This window comes from Lissotriton helveticus, chromosome 3_1 (assembly GCF_964261635.1).
Source record: "Lissotriton helveticus chromosome 3_1, aLisHel1.1, whole genome shotgun sequence".
NCBI classification, from domain to species: domain Eukaryota; kingdom Metazoa; phylum Chordata; class Amphibia; order Caudata; family Salamandridae; genus Lissotriton; species Lissotriton helveticus.
Window position 1 is genome coordinate 1,544,827,820 of NC_136061.1, and position 17,212 is coordinate 1,544,845,031.

The following is a 17,212-nucleotide window of genomic DNA, read 5'->3' on the forward strand; positions in this document are numbered from 1 at the left end:
CAGAATCCTCGCCACTAGAGGACAGACTATTAACAGACTTTATGCAGCAAAGTGCGACCTCCCTCACGTATAAAAAACTGGTAAATAATCTGGATGACCCTACACTTAAACTTAAAGAGAGGTGGGTGGAGGAGATAGGCGAGTTAGATGAATCAGAATGGAATGCAGCACTTGCCTCCCCAAAGGAAGTAGGTATTTCGGCAAAATTCAGACTAGTGCAACTCAAAATTCTGCACCGCACTTACTACACTAGAACACTACTTCACAGGATACAAAGTGCAACACATCCCTTCTGCCTGAGGGGTTGCGGGGAGGAGGGAACGCTATTCCACACACTGTGGGATTGCCCACTGATTCAGGAATTCTGGAAGCAGGTTATGCGCACGGTCTCACAGACCCTCAAGATCTCCATCCTACCTGAACCCCGTAAGTGCCTATTGAATATCTGGGACCCCAATGACCTGGATAGGTACGGATTGATATGGGCCACACTAGCAATAACAGTAGCTAAACGAGACATTGCGCAAAAATGGGGGGCTCCGGATCTGCCTACTGCAGCTAGATGGACTAGAAATATGGACCTGCTGATGGTGGTGGAAAGAGCGGTGTATGTGCTCAGGGCTTGCCCCCGTATATGGAACAAGGTCTGGACCCATTGGAATGTTTACAGGGGGGAACTCTGTGAACCCTTGCCAGAAGAAGACGACCTAGATTCCGAAGAGGAGGATGAGTGAGGGGATGGGCGGTGGGGTGGTGGGTGCCTGCTTACGACACAATGATGCGCAGTTATGGCTTTATCCTGGACCAAAAAAAGTAGCCATAGAGGGTGATGTTGGTTAACTATGGACGTATGTGGCAAACTGGACAATGATGACACGGGTTAAGTTTACTCTTCTTTGTTTTTGAATTGTACTCTTCACATATTACGGTTTGTGTTATGAAGGGACGGGGGCTACACCTTATATAATGTGAGACAGTATGCTGAGTTTCATCACTTGTACTAAGACAACTGATAGCTACCAACCAAGTCGTGGTTGGGATACCATTCGCATGCATGGGACTCTACACTGAATAAGCTGCCCTAAAGTAACGTATTTACATGGAAATTGTTATTGTTTCTGGGCTACCATATTGTACATGCATCTTATGCCTCCATATTAATAAATATTTTATAAAAAAAAAAAAAAGAAAGTGAAAAAAAAATGTGAACTATGTTTATATACAATGTTCTAGCAGTCACAACCTAAAACAATGCCTAAATATTTTTTGGAATGTATAAACAAGCTGCCCCAATTTCTAGTTCTAACATAAATTACGAATTTGATAACAATCCCTAAAAACTGTGTAAAAACTTCTGCATGTTATTTAGATGTACAAAAGTTGGAATTGGTACTTAAAATTATGTCTGTGTTGAAGTTATTTAGGATGGCGCTTACGTTGTAAACAGGTTGCAATTTTGAGGCAGAAAATGTCACCACTGGCAAAGATGTTTTATAGACAAAAACCTTGTTTGCTTCTTATAAGTAGAGGGCAACAAAATTAAAAAGTCTTCCAATTGGGAGGGAGATTTGGCCCAATCTAAACTAAAGTCATTTGATTTGCCTGTCAAAATAATAGCACATTATACTTAAAAGTGTGTGATCACCGTATGAAAAAGAGAATATATGTAGTGTTTGAACAGAATAAAAGAAACATTATTTTTCTGTAGGAATCGATGTCCCACGGATGGCCTTTTGCAGGAAAAGTAGTGCTTTTTTTGTTCGTATTTTCAAGAGTGTATTAAAGTGTATTTTAGCATTTATATGCGCTGCTTCATAAGCCTAAGAACATGTTAGTTGGAAAATAACAAGGTTTTCATTCTGATGTTTTGCAAGAGACCTTTCATTTAAAATATTGCAATGTTTCTGATTTTTCCCTCCTTTTTTTTTCTTAGCGGGATCAAAAGGTATTTTCCCATCGTGCAGCAGGAAAGTGCGCATGGCTTTCATCATCATCATTCTGGTGGGAATTGCAGCCATCGTTGGCATTGTCCTGGCCTGTAAGTTTCTTGTATTCTCACCTAAGTTTCTCCTCTTCTTATCTGATTAATTTCAAAACACAAGCGAAGGTCTGATGTAAACAATATGCAAATGTGAGGGAGCTGACATGGCCTCACTACTTTACAGAGTTGAAGAGGTCGTGCCACATAAAGCAGTGATCCCCATATGTCATTAACGGTGGACCTACCACTGAGATTTATGTGAAGTCCTGCTGTCAGTGTTTCTCTCTCCTACTTTCCATGACCATCAATGGGTGGCATGATATTACACTTTGATGGAGCCTAGATGTTCAGTTCATTTACTCAATTTATTTGTTTAAATCTGTTTATTAACATTTTAACTTTCTGGTATTTCTTACATACAGTTGCATAATGGTGGCCTGAGAACATCATAATATTGTAAAACAGACAAATGACAAGTACAGCAGTATACAACATAAATCATGAATCAACGATTGTATACCTGTGGATAATAGGCCACGTGATATGATGAGCAGATGCTCATTAAAGGTGAAGTGCATGACATCACCCATGGATCAATCTTGCAACATGCATTAACGGTTCATTGACTCTATAATGCAAAGTTTAGCTGGGAGCACTGAAGGACTCTGCCTCACTGCATTCAGCCTTAAAAAGACACAAACCTATTGCAAAATTCTAGATTTGTTGAAAAAAAAAACACAGTTAAAAACTGATTTACTATTTGGTTGCAAATGCAAAAAAAACAGAAATTCACCACTTACGGGTTGCAATGTGCATACCACACGATAACTCATACCCCCTTACCATGTTGTTCTCATGATAGCTCTTTTTTTGCATCTGTCATGTTGGCAAATTGGCAAGGGCGTCCAGCATGGCTCGCTGGTGGAGGCGGGTGCGGGGGTTGCAGGGTATGTCGCGTGGGGAGGGGGGCGGGGTTTAGAAAGTAAAAAAAAAACTTACCTGGAATCAGCGTCTTGTGTGCTCCTGCTCTCCTGAGTCCACTTCCAGGAATAGAAAACAGCAGCCAGGCTCCCTCCCCTAAGCCAATCACAACGCTGCAGTGCAGCATTGTGATTGGTCTGAGCGCTGTGACACAGCGCTAAGTCAGGGGCTGTACGGATGGGCATGTTCTACATGCAGGCTGCAATGCTGCCTGCAGGGAGAACCGGGAAGTGCGCATGACTGCTTTGGGTGGCTGCAAGGGCCAACCAAACAGTCACTGCGCATTTGAGTGGGTAAACACTCCGCCCCTGCCCTGCACCATGATTAGAGCAGCCCCGCCTAACCTCCCACCCACAAAGGAAACATAACTTGATAATAACTGAAAGTTGTTATCATGTTATGTTTGCTCTTCTCGCACTGCTTGAAAGCAGTGGGGTGACGCTCCTTTGCCATAGCAGGGGAGCCGCCACTGAAAATTGGTGTCTGGAGCCTATGGCTGCACGCAGCAGCAGTTGGCCACAGGGCCATATTACATCCACTATACCTTTAGAAGTTTGAGCCAAGGTCAAGGAAAACATTCAAACACCAATCCTGACCCTGTCTATGACTCAGTGTATCGTGAAATTTCTGGCCAATGTATATTGCGTGCTTGCACTCCCCAGCAACACAATTTATAGTTACAAAGAGCTCTTTCTAAGAAGGTGACACATTTGTAGTTTACTATGGGGCCACTTGCGGTTGGCATCACTCATAATCCAATTGTGCATTGGTGCCATAAAGTGAGCATAAAATATGTACGTCGCCTATGATGACTAAACATCTTTTGGTGACCTGAAACTGAGAGAGCGGTTGACTCCCTGACAACTCTCAAGTTTTGCTGGAATTACTAATTGACTTTGAGGGGAGACTAAGGGACACATGCATCAAGCCTGTTTCTGTTCGCAAACGGGACCATTGGCAGAATTGGCCCATATGCGAATGGAAAAAGGCCTTTTCAGATGCAAGTACCTTTTTTTCATTTGCAATTTAGGTAATCGCAAAAAATTGCAAAGGCATTTAGGGAATCGCAATTTGCGAATCCCTATTCGCTAATACATGTGGTCTTTCCTAAATGCGAACTGTGAATTTAGGAAACGCTAATTACCATCAACTGAACAAGATGACGGTATTTTGTGCATGCTTTGAAAAATGCGCAAAGTGTCATGTAGTGCCATGTAGTGTGTGCTTCACATGTGCACACTTACCTTTTTTGGGGAGTGCTTCAGGGGAGCCTTAGGCCCCCGGGCACCCTTGGATTTGCTTTCGCAATTTGCGATTACCAATTTGGTAATCACAATTTGCGAATGTATTACCATTCATTCCTATGAGCCTGGAGGTCCATAGGAATGAATGGAGTCAAAAAGTCAAAATCAGCTATATTCGGTGCAATTAGAATCACCATAAAAGCATATTCATACAAGACAAACTAAGGTATTGAACATCATAATAAAACTACAAAGATAAAATACCATATACAATTTCTTCTGCATATACCATACATAAAATACATGGTACCGATAATGAAACAGCCATAGAGGGTTAGGGATATGTGGAGGAAATTCATATCAGTTAATGTAACCTGTAATCATGGTTATAAATTGATGTGTATAAAAATGATTTAAAATTAAAAATATTTCTAAAAATCATCATCCAAATTTTCATATAACAATGGAGTCACATTAGCTAATACCGATTCGCAATTTCCGAATCGCCATTAGCTAATGTAAAGGAATCGCAAATTTTATTGCGATTCCTACATGCATAGGCATTCGCGATTACCAAATAGTGATTCCTTAAAAATCGCTATTTGGTAATCACAAATGAGGATTTTGATGCAGGTGCCCCTAAGTGCCCATACAACGTAGATGGAAGTCCAAGATATGGTAAAAGCCTGTGGTTTTTGCAGTCCGACCAGGAAAGGTTGGATGTAGAGCGACCTGGCAGAAATTCAGCTTTTGCAGGCTCTGCTGGACTGTTTTGTGAAAGGTGTTCAGTGGATGAATGAACCCCACAAGAGGTACTTTTGAAGGTTCCATGGGACCCTAATCACCCACAAACAAAAATTAAAAAAAAACTTAGCACCTTGGATGTTTCAGGGAAACTGAAAGATCCAAGGTGCTAAGTTTCTGCTTCTAGAATTGAGCAGGTACTTTAATAGCAGCTTCAATAATTCATGTACTGTTATTAATAACTTTTCAACTTTTAAGTTGTTTATTTTTTAAGCCCAGGAGTAGAAAACCAGTCGGTCTTATGAACCAGATCTACAGAAGAGCAGATTTTTTCTTTTGGTAAAGCTGAGGCCCGCCGATATGTAGAGACCAGTTTTTGTTTCATGGTTCTTTTGTTCCTTAAGCCCAGCCAGTACTTAACTTGAGCCCGTGGTCGCAGGTGAGGGCCACAAGCACTCATTTTTGGGGACCAGTACTTATTTTTTGCATCAAACATTTGCTGAGAGAAAGAGAGGGGAAAATAAGCCTGGTGGAAAGACAGAGGGAGAAAAGAACAGAAAAAACATCCTAAAGTGAGAAAGCAGAAAGCTGCACTAGTGAGATAAAGGTGCAGGGAGTGTCTGAAAGTTGATTACAGAAGCATGAGGTAGATTCAAGTCTACTGTGCCTTGGTATTGGGTGCGCCAACATTCAATTGCAGCCGTTGCCGGATTCTTTGGGCACTGGCACTCATTCTTCTACAAATTAAGCATTGAGCCCAGGTCCATAAAAGTATAGTCAATTGACTTCAGAACATTTACGCAACATACTGTTACCGAACAGGGTCTCCTGAATAGAGAGTTTTCGGTTCTCCAAGACCGTGCATGCAGGGTTGGATTTGGTCCACAATTAGCCCCAGGCAGCCAAAAACTCCTTTTGCAAAAAGCTGATCATGGAGCTAAATGTTGGCAAACATTTGCGATAATGGCACAGACCTAGACTGCCTCTTACACTCACCCTGGGCTTTCAGATATTTATTTTTTACCATACATAAGAGAGGCACTCCACTGTTCAGAGACTGGTGAAAGATGTATTTTTATTTTTTTTATTTTTTTTTACTCCTAACTGCACGTGTAAGTTCCAATATTGGGAATGATGCTAGTGTGTATATGCAAAAAATAAAAAATGGTGTCACTTTCCTCAAATACATAGCACGAAATTGGCCTAGATGAATTGGAGTGCTTTACATGAGCACCAGATAACATAAAAGGCGGTCAGATCATTTTTTTTGCCTCGTGTAGATTGTGATTTGCCCAGAATCACAGTATGTTGAGCATACGCTAGTACTCAAACCTGGTTTCCCATTTACAAAGTCAGCTAATGCAACAATTTTGTAGTGTTCCGCTCTAGTCTCCGGCGCACTGCGTGATGACGCGCCGCGCCGAGGCAAGAGCGGAACACTGGCGCATGCGCAATAGGCGCAGAGGAGAGCGCGCGAACGAGAGAAGGCGGCAGCAGTCGTCAGAGCTGGACAGTTAGACGCTCGGCGCTCTATGTATAGCGTAACTACTAAGAACGAAAATAAACAGCGTTCTTCACCTACCTGGCTTCATGTGCTATGTGGAGGGGGGCTGAAGAAACATCATTACAGTGGCGACGAGGTTTGGGATCACACCCCAGCCCCACACAGCAACTCAAGAAGAGCGAGACAGAGGACACTGCAAGGAAAACAGGTCAGAGACTGTGGAAAGGGACACCACACTGTGAGCACACTCTTATAAAACGACGCTATTTACAACAGAGCGCGGCAGCAGCGCCAGACCACAGCAAACTGCAACCACGTGGCACCCGATCAACAAAGAACAGGTCCAAGCCTACATAACGCGCAGAGGGGCACATAACTGGGAACCTGGCAGAGAGAAGGTACAGTGACAGGGAGGAAGGAAAGGCGCACCTCCCCGGTGGCTCACGGAGTGGCGTTACCAGCACACCTGGCAGTCCCAAAAGCCAAGGGGACGTCTCAAATGGAGAAGGGAGTCCCACCACACCAGGCAGCCCAGGGAACAGTGGCGGAGGGCCAAGAACAGCGCCCAGAATGAGCAACCAGATGACGTCATTGACGGCGCCCGTCCCATTCCTACCCAGACCGGGGGAACCCTTGATGAAATGGGAGGACTGGAGGGAGTATTTAAAAAACTATGTGGGTGCATTGGAAGATGAGAATGGTGAGGAATTCCCCAGCGCCAGGAAGAAAAGGTTGCTACTGCATAACCTGGGCCCGGAAGGTGCAAGGGTGTTTGCGAATATCGTGCCAGCGGAGAGACCAGCCGCAGCAGATGACGTCTTCAAGAACGCCTTGGAGGACTTAGACAACCATTACCGCCCATCGGTGTGTGTATCCATCGATCGGTACAACTTCCAACAAAGGAAGCAAGAGCAAGGGGAGTCGATTGATGATTATGTGGCAGCTTTGAGGCGGCTGGCCATAACGTGCAAGTATGGGCAACTACAGGATGAGTACATCAAAGACCAAATTGTCATGCACACCACGAACAAATCGGTACAGGACAAGTTGTGGGCACAAGGAGAGGCCTCACTCAAAGACGTCATTGCCATGGTCAAGAAAGCAGAACTTTCGAAGCGCTGTGCGGAATCGGCAAAAAAGGAGAGTGCACTGAGACAGATGGTCAACAAGATAGACGAAGCGTCCTCATCCACGAGGTACAAGGGATCTGCGGGAGACAGAAAACAAGAACCCCGGTGGACAGGAAAACAGGCGGCTCCGGGTAGACAACCCACGGACAGCAAGTTTGCGTGCTACAGGTGCGGGAGTGCGGATCATTCAGCTCAAGACAAACGGTGTCCTGCATTTCGCGCCAGATGCTCTTTCTGCGGCCTTGTCGGCCATTTTGAGGAGGTGTGCCGCAAGAAAGGGAAGAGACCTGTGGTGAAGTACATAGGGCAGTCCTCGTCGGAGGCCCCGGATGAAGAAGACCTGGAGAATGACGACATGGTCTTGTGCATCGAAGAACAGGTCCTGGATGTGGCGGGCAAGCGCTCGGACAAGCCGCGCACAGACATGTTGATAGGCGGAGTGAAGGTCCACATTGCAATCGACTCGGGGTCCCCGTACTCCATTGTGCAACGATCAGTATGGGAGGATGACTTCGTGCCCGTCCTGGGTCCCCGGCTAGAGCCTCCGGACATTCGTCCCATTTCATACACCGAAAATGCTATTCCCATGGTAGGCTTCCGCACCTTGAAATTTGAATTTAGAGGCAGATCTGCGAACTGCAAGCTGTATGTGGCAGAGCTGGGACCCTCTGTGCTAGGCTGGAGAGACCAGGGCGACCTCGGTATCAAGCTAGATCCGGGTGGCAAAGAACAGATCCTGCTGACAGACGACAGCCTATGGTCACAGTACGAAAAACTAAAGCGGACCTTCCCCAAGGTGTTTGGTGGCTCGGTAGGGAAGTTGGACAAATTCGTGCACAAAATACTCCTCAAGAAGGGCGCCCGACCGGTGTCACACAAAGTCAGGAACATCCCCATTGCGGTCAGAGACGCTGTCCAGCAAGAACTCCAAAGATTGGAAGAACAAGGGATTATAGAACCGATTGACAGCTCAGAATGGTTGGCCCCCTTGGTCGTGGCCAGGAAACCAAATGGCAAGGTACGTTTATGTGTGGACCTCCGCGAGCTCAACAAATGCTTAATAGTGGAGAAGTTTCCCCTGCCGAGGATTGAGGAAATGCTGGCAAGAACAAGGGGAGTGTCGTGGTTTTCCACCATAGATCTCACATCAGCGTATCATCAGATCGACTTACACCCCTCAAGCAGGAAACTTACCTCTTTTATCACACCATTTGGGTGTTATCAATTCCGCCGCATGCCGTTTGGGCTGGCCTCAGCGGCTGCGGTGTTCCAGAAGTTAATGCATCGCTTATTTAAGGACCTCCCAGACGTCCAGTACTTTCAGGATGACATCCTGATCATGGGATCAGGCAAGGAAGATCATGACGAGAAGTTCACAAAGGTACTGACAGTGCTTCAAGACAACGGTCTCACAGCTGAGTGGAGCAAGTGCCGGCTGGGCATGTCGTCCGTCACATATCTAGGACACGAAATTAGGAACCGAGGCATATCCCCCAAAAGGCAGAACGTGAAGGCCATCTGCGAGGCCAGTGCCCCGATCAACAAGGAACAAGTGCGGTCATTCCTCGGGATGACGGAGTACTATAGTAAATTCGTCAGACATTTCGCCACCAAGACTCACAAACTCCGCCAGCTCATCAGAGACAAATCGCAGTTCAACTGGGATGAAGAGGCACAGAGCGAATTCGAGGTGTTGAAGAATGACATAAGTGGTGCAATACCCCTCCACGGATATGACCCTACAGGCAACACCATATTGACAACGGATGCCAGTGAAAGAGGACTGGGAGCGGTGCTGGCACAGGAAAGGGCGGATGGCACTGTAGAGACGCTCAGTTTTGCTTCCCGTGCGCTGTCTCCCACGGAGCAAAAATATAGCGTCATTGAGAAAGAAATGCTGGCTGTCACGTGGGCCATGGGCAAGTTTCGACAATTTGTCTGGGGCACCCGCTTCAAACTACAAACTGACCATAAGCCTTTGGTCAAGGTGCTAACCTCAAGCAGCCATGACACTACCACTCCACGCATCGCTAAGATGACGCTCAAGCTGTTGGACTATACCTATGATGTGGAGTACCTGCCGGGGACAAGGAACAAGGTGGCGGACTATTTGAGCCGAGCTTCCGCCATGGAAGACGCACCTGCGGTCCCTCCTGAAACAGACGAGATGGTAGCCGTGATGGAGGATGCGGAGAAGGTCATCAGCAGGCAAGAATGGGCCTTGGCCCACGAAGAGGATGGAGAGATGGGGGAGGTCAAACAATACCTGATCTCTGGATGGCCAGAAAAAAGGCACCTCAACGCAGATCTGAGGAAATACTATGAGATTTGGGAGGAGATATCGTAGAGTGACTCGGGCATTTTCGTTTACCGGGGAGACAAGGTGATGCCCCCAGCAACTCTTATCCCCCTGCTACTGAATCAACTCCACGAAGGTCACCTCGGCATTGTGAAAACGAAGCTGAGAGCGAAACAGATGTACTGGTGGCCGGGAATGGACAGTCAGATAGAAAGGCAAGTGAGAGAATGTGCCCAGTGCCAAGGAGCTGATAAAATACTGAGACCACTGAGGCCGGCGTTGGGAGAATTTGAGCGACCCCAGAACCCCTGGGAAGATTTAGCAGTGGACATCTTGGGGCCTGTACTCGACAACAGAGGCATAGCCAAATATCTATGCGTGGTCGTAGACAAATACTCTAAATGGCCTGAGATAGAGGTACAAGAAAACATGGACACAGACACAGTGCTGAGATTCCTCACCTCATTGTTCCTTAGGGAAGGAATACCAAGGACAATATTAAGTGACAATGGCCCGCAGTTCACCTCTGATAAATGGAACAGGTACATAGAGAGGAACGGGATAAAGTCCAAACACACTGCGGTGTATCATCCCACTTGCAATGGACAAGTAGAACGGTTCAACCGTGTACTGATGGGATCCATACAGGCGGCTATTATGCAAGGGAAAGATTGGGAAATGGAAGTGCAGAACATGCTGTGGGCGTACAGGATCACCCCGACAGCCCTAGGGTACAGCCCTTTCCAGATCCTGAGGGGCAGACTCCCCTTCACGAGAGACAATGTAGTATGGAGAGAGAAAACTGTGACGAGCAAATGGTCGCCGGCGGTAGTACAGCACAACCTGGAGAAAGCCCGTAAGGTGTACGCCGCACATTACAACAGAAGACACAACACCAAAGATACGAACCTGGAAAGAGGGGAATGGGTTAGGGTCAAGCTAGCAACCCTCCAAAGAAAAGGCGAAAGCAAGTACAGCAAACCTCTGCAGGTCCAAGAAGTGTACGGGAGAGCAGCTTTACTCAGCGATGGGAGAGTATGGTCCCAAGACCGCATGGCAAAGGTCAACAGGATCATGCAATGGCCGGCAGGAAAAGAGGAAGAGAAAGAGGATCGGTGGCTAACCAACGGCGAGGAAGAGATGGAGAAAGGTGACGAGAGGCAGAATGAGAGATCTGCCTCAGAGGACAATGAAGTGACAATAGGAGCACAGGCAGAGGAAGAGACAGTGGAGAGTGCTGCCCCGGCTGGGGAAGAGGAGAAAAGCACACCGAGGGACTTGAGGAATCTTCCCTGTGAAGGTAACAAGGAAGAGCTCACCCCAGTAAGAAGAACCCGCACTGGGAGGACAGTCACCCTGCCCTCTCGGTTCAGAGACTATGATATGAGTGACTATTAATTTGGGACATTGTTTTGTGTTATTGGAAAAGAAGGAGATATGTAGTGTTCCGCTCTAGTCTCCGGCGCACTGCGTGATGACGCGCCGTGCCGAGGCAAGAGCGGAACACTGGCGCATGCGCAATAGGCGCAGAGGAGACCGCGCGAACGAGAGAAGGCGGCAGCAGTCGTCAGAGCTGGACAGTTAGACGCTCGGCGCTCTATGTATAGCGTAACTACTAAGAACGAAAATAAACAGCGTTCTTCACCTACCTGGCTTCATGTGCTCTGTGGAGGGGGGGCTGAAGAAACATCATTAAAAATTTCTCCCTGTTGATTGTAGTAATTTATTTCTGACCGGCAAAGGAGTACAGCCGAGACTAATTTATCTCCACCTGTTCCATGCAAGGGAGGGAGACAAAAATAATTGAAGAGCACCCGCCCCCATCCCGTAATGATTTGCAGATCGTTCTTATGATAATGGATTAGTGAGCAGAAATGTATTTCAGGATATTCCAGTTAGTATCTTATATACACATGAGAGGTTTGTGCCTGGTGCCATGTTTTGTGGGTAGCCAGTTTACTTGTGATGCTTGAGGAGGAGAGTGTTTAGGAAGGATGAAAATAGTTCTAGGGGCAAAAGTTTAGGACCTTGAAGAAGGGTGAGTAATTGGGGAGGCCAGTTGTCTATTCAATCCAGTTACTGAGTCAACAAGCGGATCTTCAAATGTTTATTAGCTGGTATTGTGCAACAGTAGTGGTGGTGGTGCTCAAGCATTCCATGTGCATTGAAGTACTGAAGAGTATTATTGCAGGACAGATGTAAGTCAGGAGGTAGGAGTTGAGTGGATGTGGATAGAGTTAAGGAAAAATGTAAAGATGACGAGAGGATGCAGGGTACAAGATCCCAATCGTTGAGTTCAACGTGTGGAATCACATGGCCACCCAGTGACGAATAGCAGCGAGACACTCAGAAATGCTGGACTGGGGAAAGGGTGAAAAGGTTGAGAAAAATGTTGATGTTATCCAGAGATGATCGCAAAATGCAAATGAGGATTTTTTATCACCAGCCAGGCTGGAATAGTGGGAGTGAAAGGGCCCATCTGAAAGTGAAGTGGACGTAAAATAGTTTTGGACAATTAGTGACTATAAAAATTCAATGAGAGGTAGAAAGCGAATCATTCATGTGAAAGACCTTTGATACTGGTGGTAGTGAGAGAGAAAAGTAAAACGGGGTTGTTAACCCCTTCGACGCTCATGACGAGCTCAGCTCGTCATGAGCCACGGTTCTCGTGTGCTCATGACGAGCTGAGCTCGTCATGACCGTTAGAACGCTCAGGTGCGGGGCTAATTCCCCTGCTGTGCTGGGCGTTCTAAAGAACGGGCGTGGTCATGACGAGCTCAGCTCGTCATGAGCACACGAGAAACGTGGCTCATGACGAACTGAGCTCGTCATGAGCACCGGGGCTCTGTGCGCGGCCCCCCTCCCCCCAGCACAGCGGGGGAATCAGCCCCGCAGCCAAGGGGTTAATGCTATCAAAAGTAGCAGATGGGTCGACCAGTAAGAGTTTAGTTCTGAGGTAATGCCATTTGTTACATGTGTGCTGTTTACATGGGGTGGAGTGTATGGAAACCAGACTGGAGAGTGTAACGTCTCCACTTCAACAAGAGAGACTTGCCTTGTTGGTGCACTAGTTGGGTGTTGCATACCCTATGGAAACCCACTGAATTGCCTGTCAGCTTTTATTTTGTTATGTGACTGAGTGTGAACTTCTGACAATGCTTAGCATGTTACTTTGACACAAGATCCAACAATTCACTTTCCCCTAGGTTTCATGCTGAAATTACCCATTGTACCTTTCAGATATGTTGGGTAAGGAACTAATTCTGATGCTCTTTAGTCGGAAATTTGCCAGTAAATCCAGTATTGGTGTTATGATGTATGCAACAGATTCTCTAATTGCTTTGGATATCATCCCACACAGGTCTCACCTGCATTGGGTTCTAATTACCCACTACCTAACAGATATGATGGGGAATGTCTGCTTTATAAATTAGCATAATCTAGGTCCCAGGCAGTAACTGACCACTTTTATATCATTCATTCTCTGATGCGACATTCTATGTTACCATGATCTGAGATCCCCTGGGTCCCAGGCAGTAATTGCCCACTTTATCTTCCAGATACAATGGGCTAAATGGCTGATTCTGACAATGCCTTGAATGTTATGTTGCAAAGTCGCTCAGGTTCAATGGAGCAAGATCAGTTCTTCCTGCACAATGCAGTGTCTAACCCCCGGCTCTTATTTCCTGTTTCAGATAAATTTGGATACTTAAACAGCAGCAATTACAAGCAGATACCTACGGAATCCTGCCTTGCAAACATGACGCGTTGTAATGGAATCGCAGAGTGCTCCCAGAGAGGCGACGAAATAGGCTGTGGTAATGCATCTGCATTCTAGCCTTTCATTATGTGCAACACAAATGTACTAAACAAATTTAATCTAGAATTTAGGGCTCACACGTGGGCAGAGAAATACTGGGCTACATAAAATCAGATGGATTATTGAAATATATATATATATATTTTCTGCACACATCAGTGTACATCACATTTGTTTTATTACAAAAAATACATATTTAAGTGTTTTTACACCTCACTTCAAATGACGAAAGCTGTGCATTGGAGAAACGCAGGATCACCCCTCTCAAAGAGAAATTGAGCACATACTTCCTGCTATTCACAACAAATACCTTAAAGCGATGTTTTTCTTCTCCGAAGAAAGTAGAAGTGAGCTTGCCTGGTCAAAGAAATTTTAACGGTGGATGATTAGCAGTAAAGCATTATCCTTCTGGTGATCCTGGGAAAATGTCCCACAGGACCCCTACATCTCTTTCTAAACTATGAACATCAATGTTCGAGTTGCAGGTGTTCATTGAGAATATGCTATAATGTAATGGCCAAAACATCTACTCCAGGACCTGGAGACCTCCATTATTCTCTCTGTAAAACAAGTTGGCCAAAGTATGGGACTCAAAAAATCAAAAAATTCCCCTACCTGCCAAAAGTGGAAGTGTGCAGAAACAGATCAACACCGCTGAACATTTATGTAACTCATGTATTCATTCCACCTGAACTATAGGCTACACTGTTTGCCATAAAGCTTCTACTCCATGCTGAATGCTGTTTTAGCTTTATTACAACAATCCTAAACTGGCTAGGTTTAAGCTGTGAAGATTCCATGTTATGAGTTTACCATTTACCCTTTTCTCTAACCACAGCACGCTTCAGATGGTCCGATTCCCTGCTTCAGGTGATGTCCAACACTCCACAGAACCTGAGGTCAAGGGCTCAAGCTGACACATGGCTGCCGGTGTGTTCAAGTGCCATAGATACGTCCTTCCCCTCTACGGTGTGCCGAAAGCTTGGGTTTCAGGGGTAAGTTTCCATTTTTAAAACCCAGCAAGATGAATCTAAAGTAGTAAAATAAATGCTTTGCAGCTGATAGACATCTGGAAGTCCAAATGTGTGCCAATAAGAATGTCACAAAGTTATTGTGTCATGTAGAGACCACTCATTCCATTATTACCTTAAATTTGATATAAATTAACTTTTCACGGTGTAAAAAATGCACATCTTTAAACTTAGGAATGCCTTGGTGATTACAGAAGGGTCTAATCTATAAGACGTTTTGTAGACTTTCTTAGAGGTTTTTGTATTTGAAATGCAAAAAGAACTACTGCATTTGAACAATTGTTCCAAATTAACTTTCATGTCCACTATTCCCTCATTGCAGGAATTGGTGTGTATGGCAAGTATTGTGAGGGAGAGATAACCTTAATGTAAAATGCTTGTGCTCACTACCCTAAAACGTGGTTAAATAGGCTTATAGGTAATTGGCATATTTAATTTACTTATAAGTCCCCTTTAAAGTGGTAAACCATATACCCAGGGTCTGTAAATCAAATGCTACCAGTGGGCCTGCAGCACTTATTTCCCCACTAATTAAGTGGCACCTTAAGGCCTGTCCCAAGTCTGTCACTGCAGCCTGAATGCAGTTTTAAACTGCCATTCTGCCTTGGCAAGAACCCTCCCTTGACAAGCCTTACACGTCCCTTCTATTACATATATGTAACCCTTAAGCTAAGCCCTGTATAGCCCAGAGGGCAGGGTGCATTGTAATTCAAAGGTTTAACATGTACATTTAAGTATTACATGTCCTCATAGTGAAAAACTCCTAATTTCATTTTCCACTACTGTGAGGCCTACCAGTCCAATAGGATAACATTAGGGATTCCTTTTTACATTTAATGAGCTGTAATTTCCAATTGGGAGCAGGTAGCTATTTCATGTTGGTGTCTGCGGATTTGTTATAAAATACCTATTTAATGATTGTCTGGTTTTTTTTTTATTAAAATTTTGAAAATGCCACATGAGAATTGGAAATATACTGCCCTTAGCCATTTTGTGCATGCAGCTTGTCTCCAGTCACATGGCTGGGTGTTATTGACAGTTAGACTTTGTGAAGTCCTGCTATACAGTCACACAATAGAGGAATTAGGTGTGCCTTATTAAGCCATCTGCTGGCATGAATGGGGTGGGCAAAGCTGAGTACAGCCCACTTGCAATTGAATAGGGAGTGTTCTGCCTTCACACAACAGACCTATCACTTCCACATTATCACTTCAGCCAGCTTGAAGCCAGGCAGGGCAGTCGGAAAATTCTATGCATTTCTTTTTTTTTTTTTTTTAAATGTCCTCATCAAGCAAAACAAAAAAATTCTTAGAGTATGAAGGAGTCAGAGGCCCCGTTTTCTAGTTTGGACCCATTCCTCTGCGGCCGCTTTTTTTTTATCTTTCTCTCGGGTGGTGCGGTTTACCTTGTCTTCAGGGGCCCCTTTTTGCCCATATCTAGGAACACGATTATCGGAGGAGGGGGAGCTAGTCATTATGACTACTCAGTTCAAGACTCAGCTTGAAATCGATGTTACCTTTGCCTTAATCATTGGACCCCCTAATAGTTGCCAAATTATATTTTTCCCAAAAACTCCAGAACCTGTTTTTCTTACTTTGCCTCCCCTGTTTATCTAGTTTGTATACCCTTAAAATTGAGTTTAGCCATTCGGAGTAACTTGGTGGTGTTTGCTTTATCCAATTAATACAGATTTCCCTCCTGGCTAAGAGAATTAATAAAAAGAGGATATTTTCTTGGCCCCTGGACAGTGTGGTGTCTTGTGAGTTATTTTTAGCCCCAAAGATAATTAAATCAATGCTTACCTCGATGTGTTGTTCTAATACCTCGGAAAGAGTCTTACCGATCTGGTCCCAGTATTCCTCCAGCATCGCACACTCTCGAAACATGTGTAGGTCGTCTGCTCTCTCTGTTCCGCATTTGGGACATTTCTTTACTGTACTGTTTTTAAATTTTGACAGCTTTTTGGGGTCCAATATGCTCTGTGTATTGTAAACAAGTGTTTTATTTCACATAGAGCAGATTTTACCACCCTGCTGGCAATGTTATTCGAGGTTTCCCAGAGATTTGCAATGTCGAGGTCTGGCATTCACCTTCCCCAGATGTCTTGAGGGGCTTTGTATTCTTCCTCACCGGATCTTATCAATGCCCAATACCAATATGATATCTCTTTTTTGAATGACTCTGTGTTCAAGAGCTTTTGTTCGATGATTTCATCCCCTTGTAGATCTTCTTTTACTCCTTTAATCCAGCTGTTTAATTGATAGTATTTAAATCTGGATAGAGTCCCCTAGGTTTCTCTATTTAGTATCTCCCATTCTGTGATCTTGTTATCTTTTATCAACTGACTCCAGTGGTTTATATTGGCTTCCTTTAGGGGGTTTATTAAACTATCTCTTAGACAGTCCGGTGTGCCGGGGGATTCCCAGATTGGGGAAAATGTACTATAGTAGGGTATTGCCAGGGTAGTTCTTATATCGT

The 17,212-nt window shown here is 44.9% G+C and overlaps 1 protein-coding gene across 1 annotated transcript in view; it reads left to right on the forward strand.

Annotated features, from left to right (window-relative positions):
• The window catches only part of TMPRSS13 (transmembrane serine protease 13), a 222,355-nt gene that overhangs the window by 138,983 nt on the left and 66,160 nt on the right, over positions 1-17,212 (forward strand). The window contains exons 3-5 of the mRNA XM_078682266.1: positions 1,934-2,038; positions 13,579-13,701; positions 14,542-14,698. Of these exons, the coding sequence (XP_078538392.1) occupies positions 1,934-2,038; positions 13,579-13,701; positions 14,542-14,698 (385 nt within the window). The remainder of the gene's footprint in view (positions 1-1,933; positions 2,039-13,578; positions 13,702-14,541; positions 14,699-17,212) is intronic.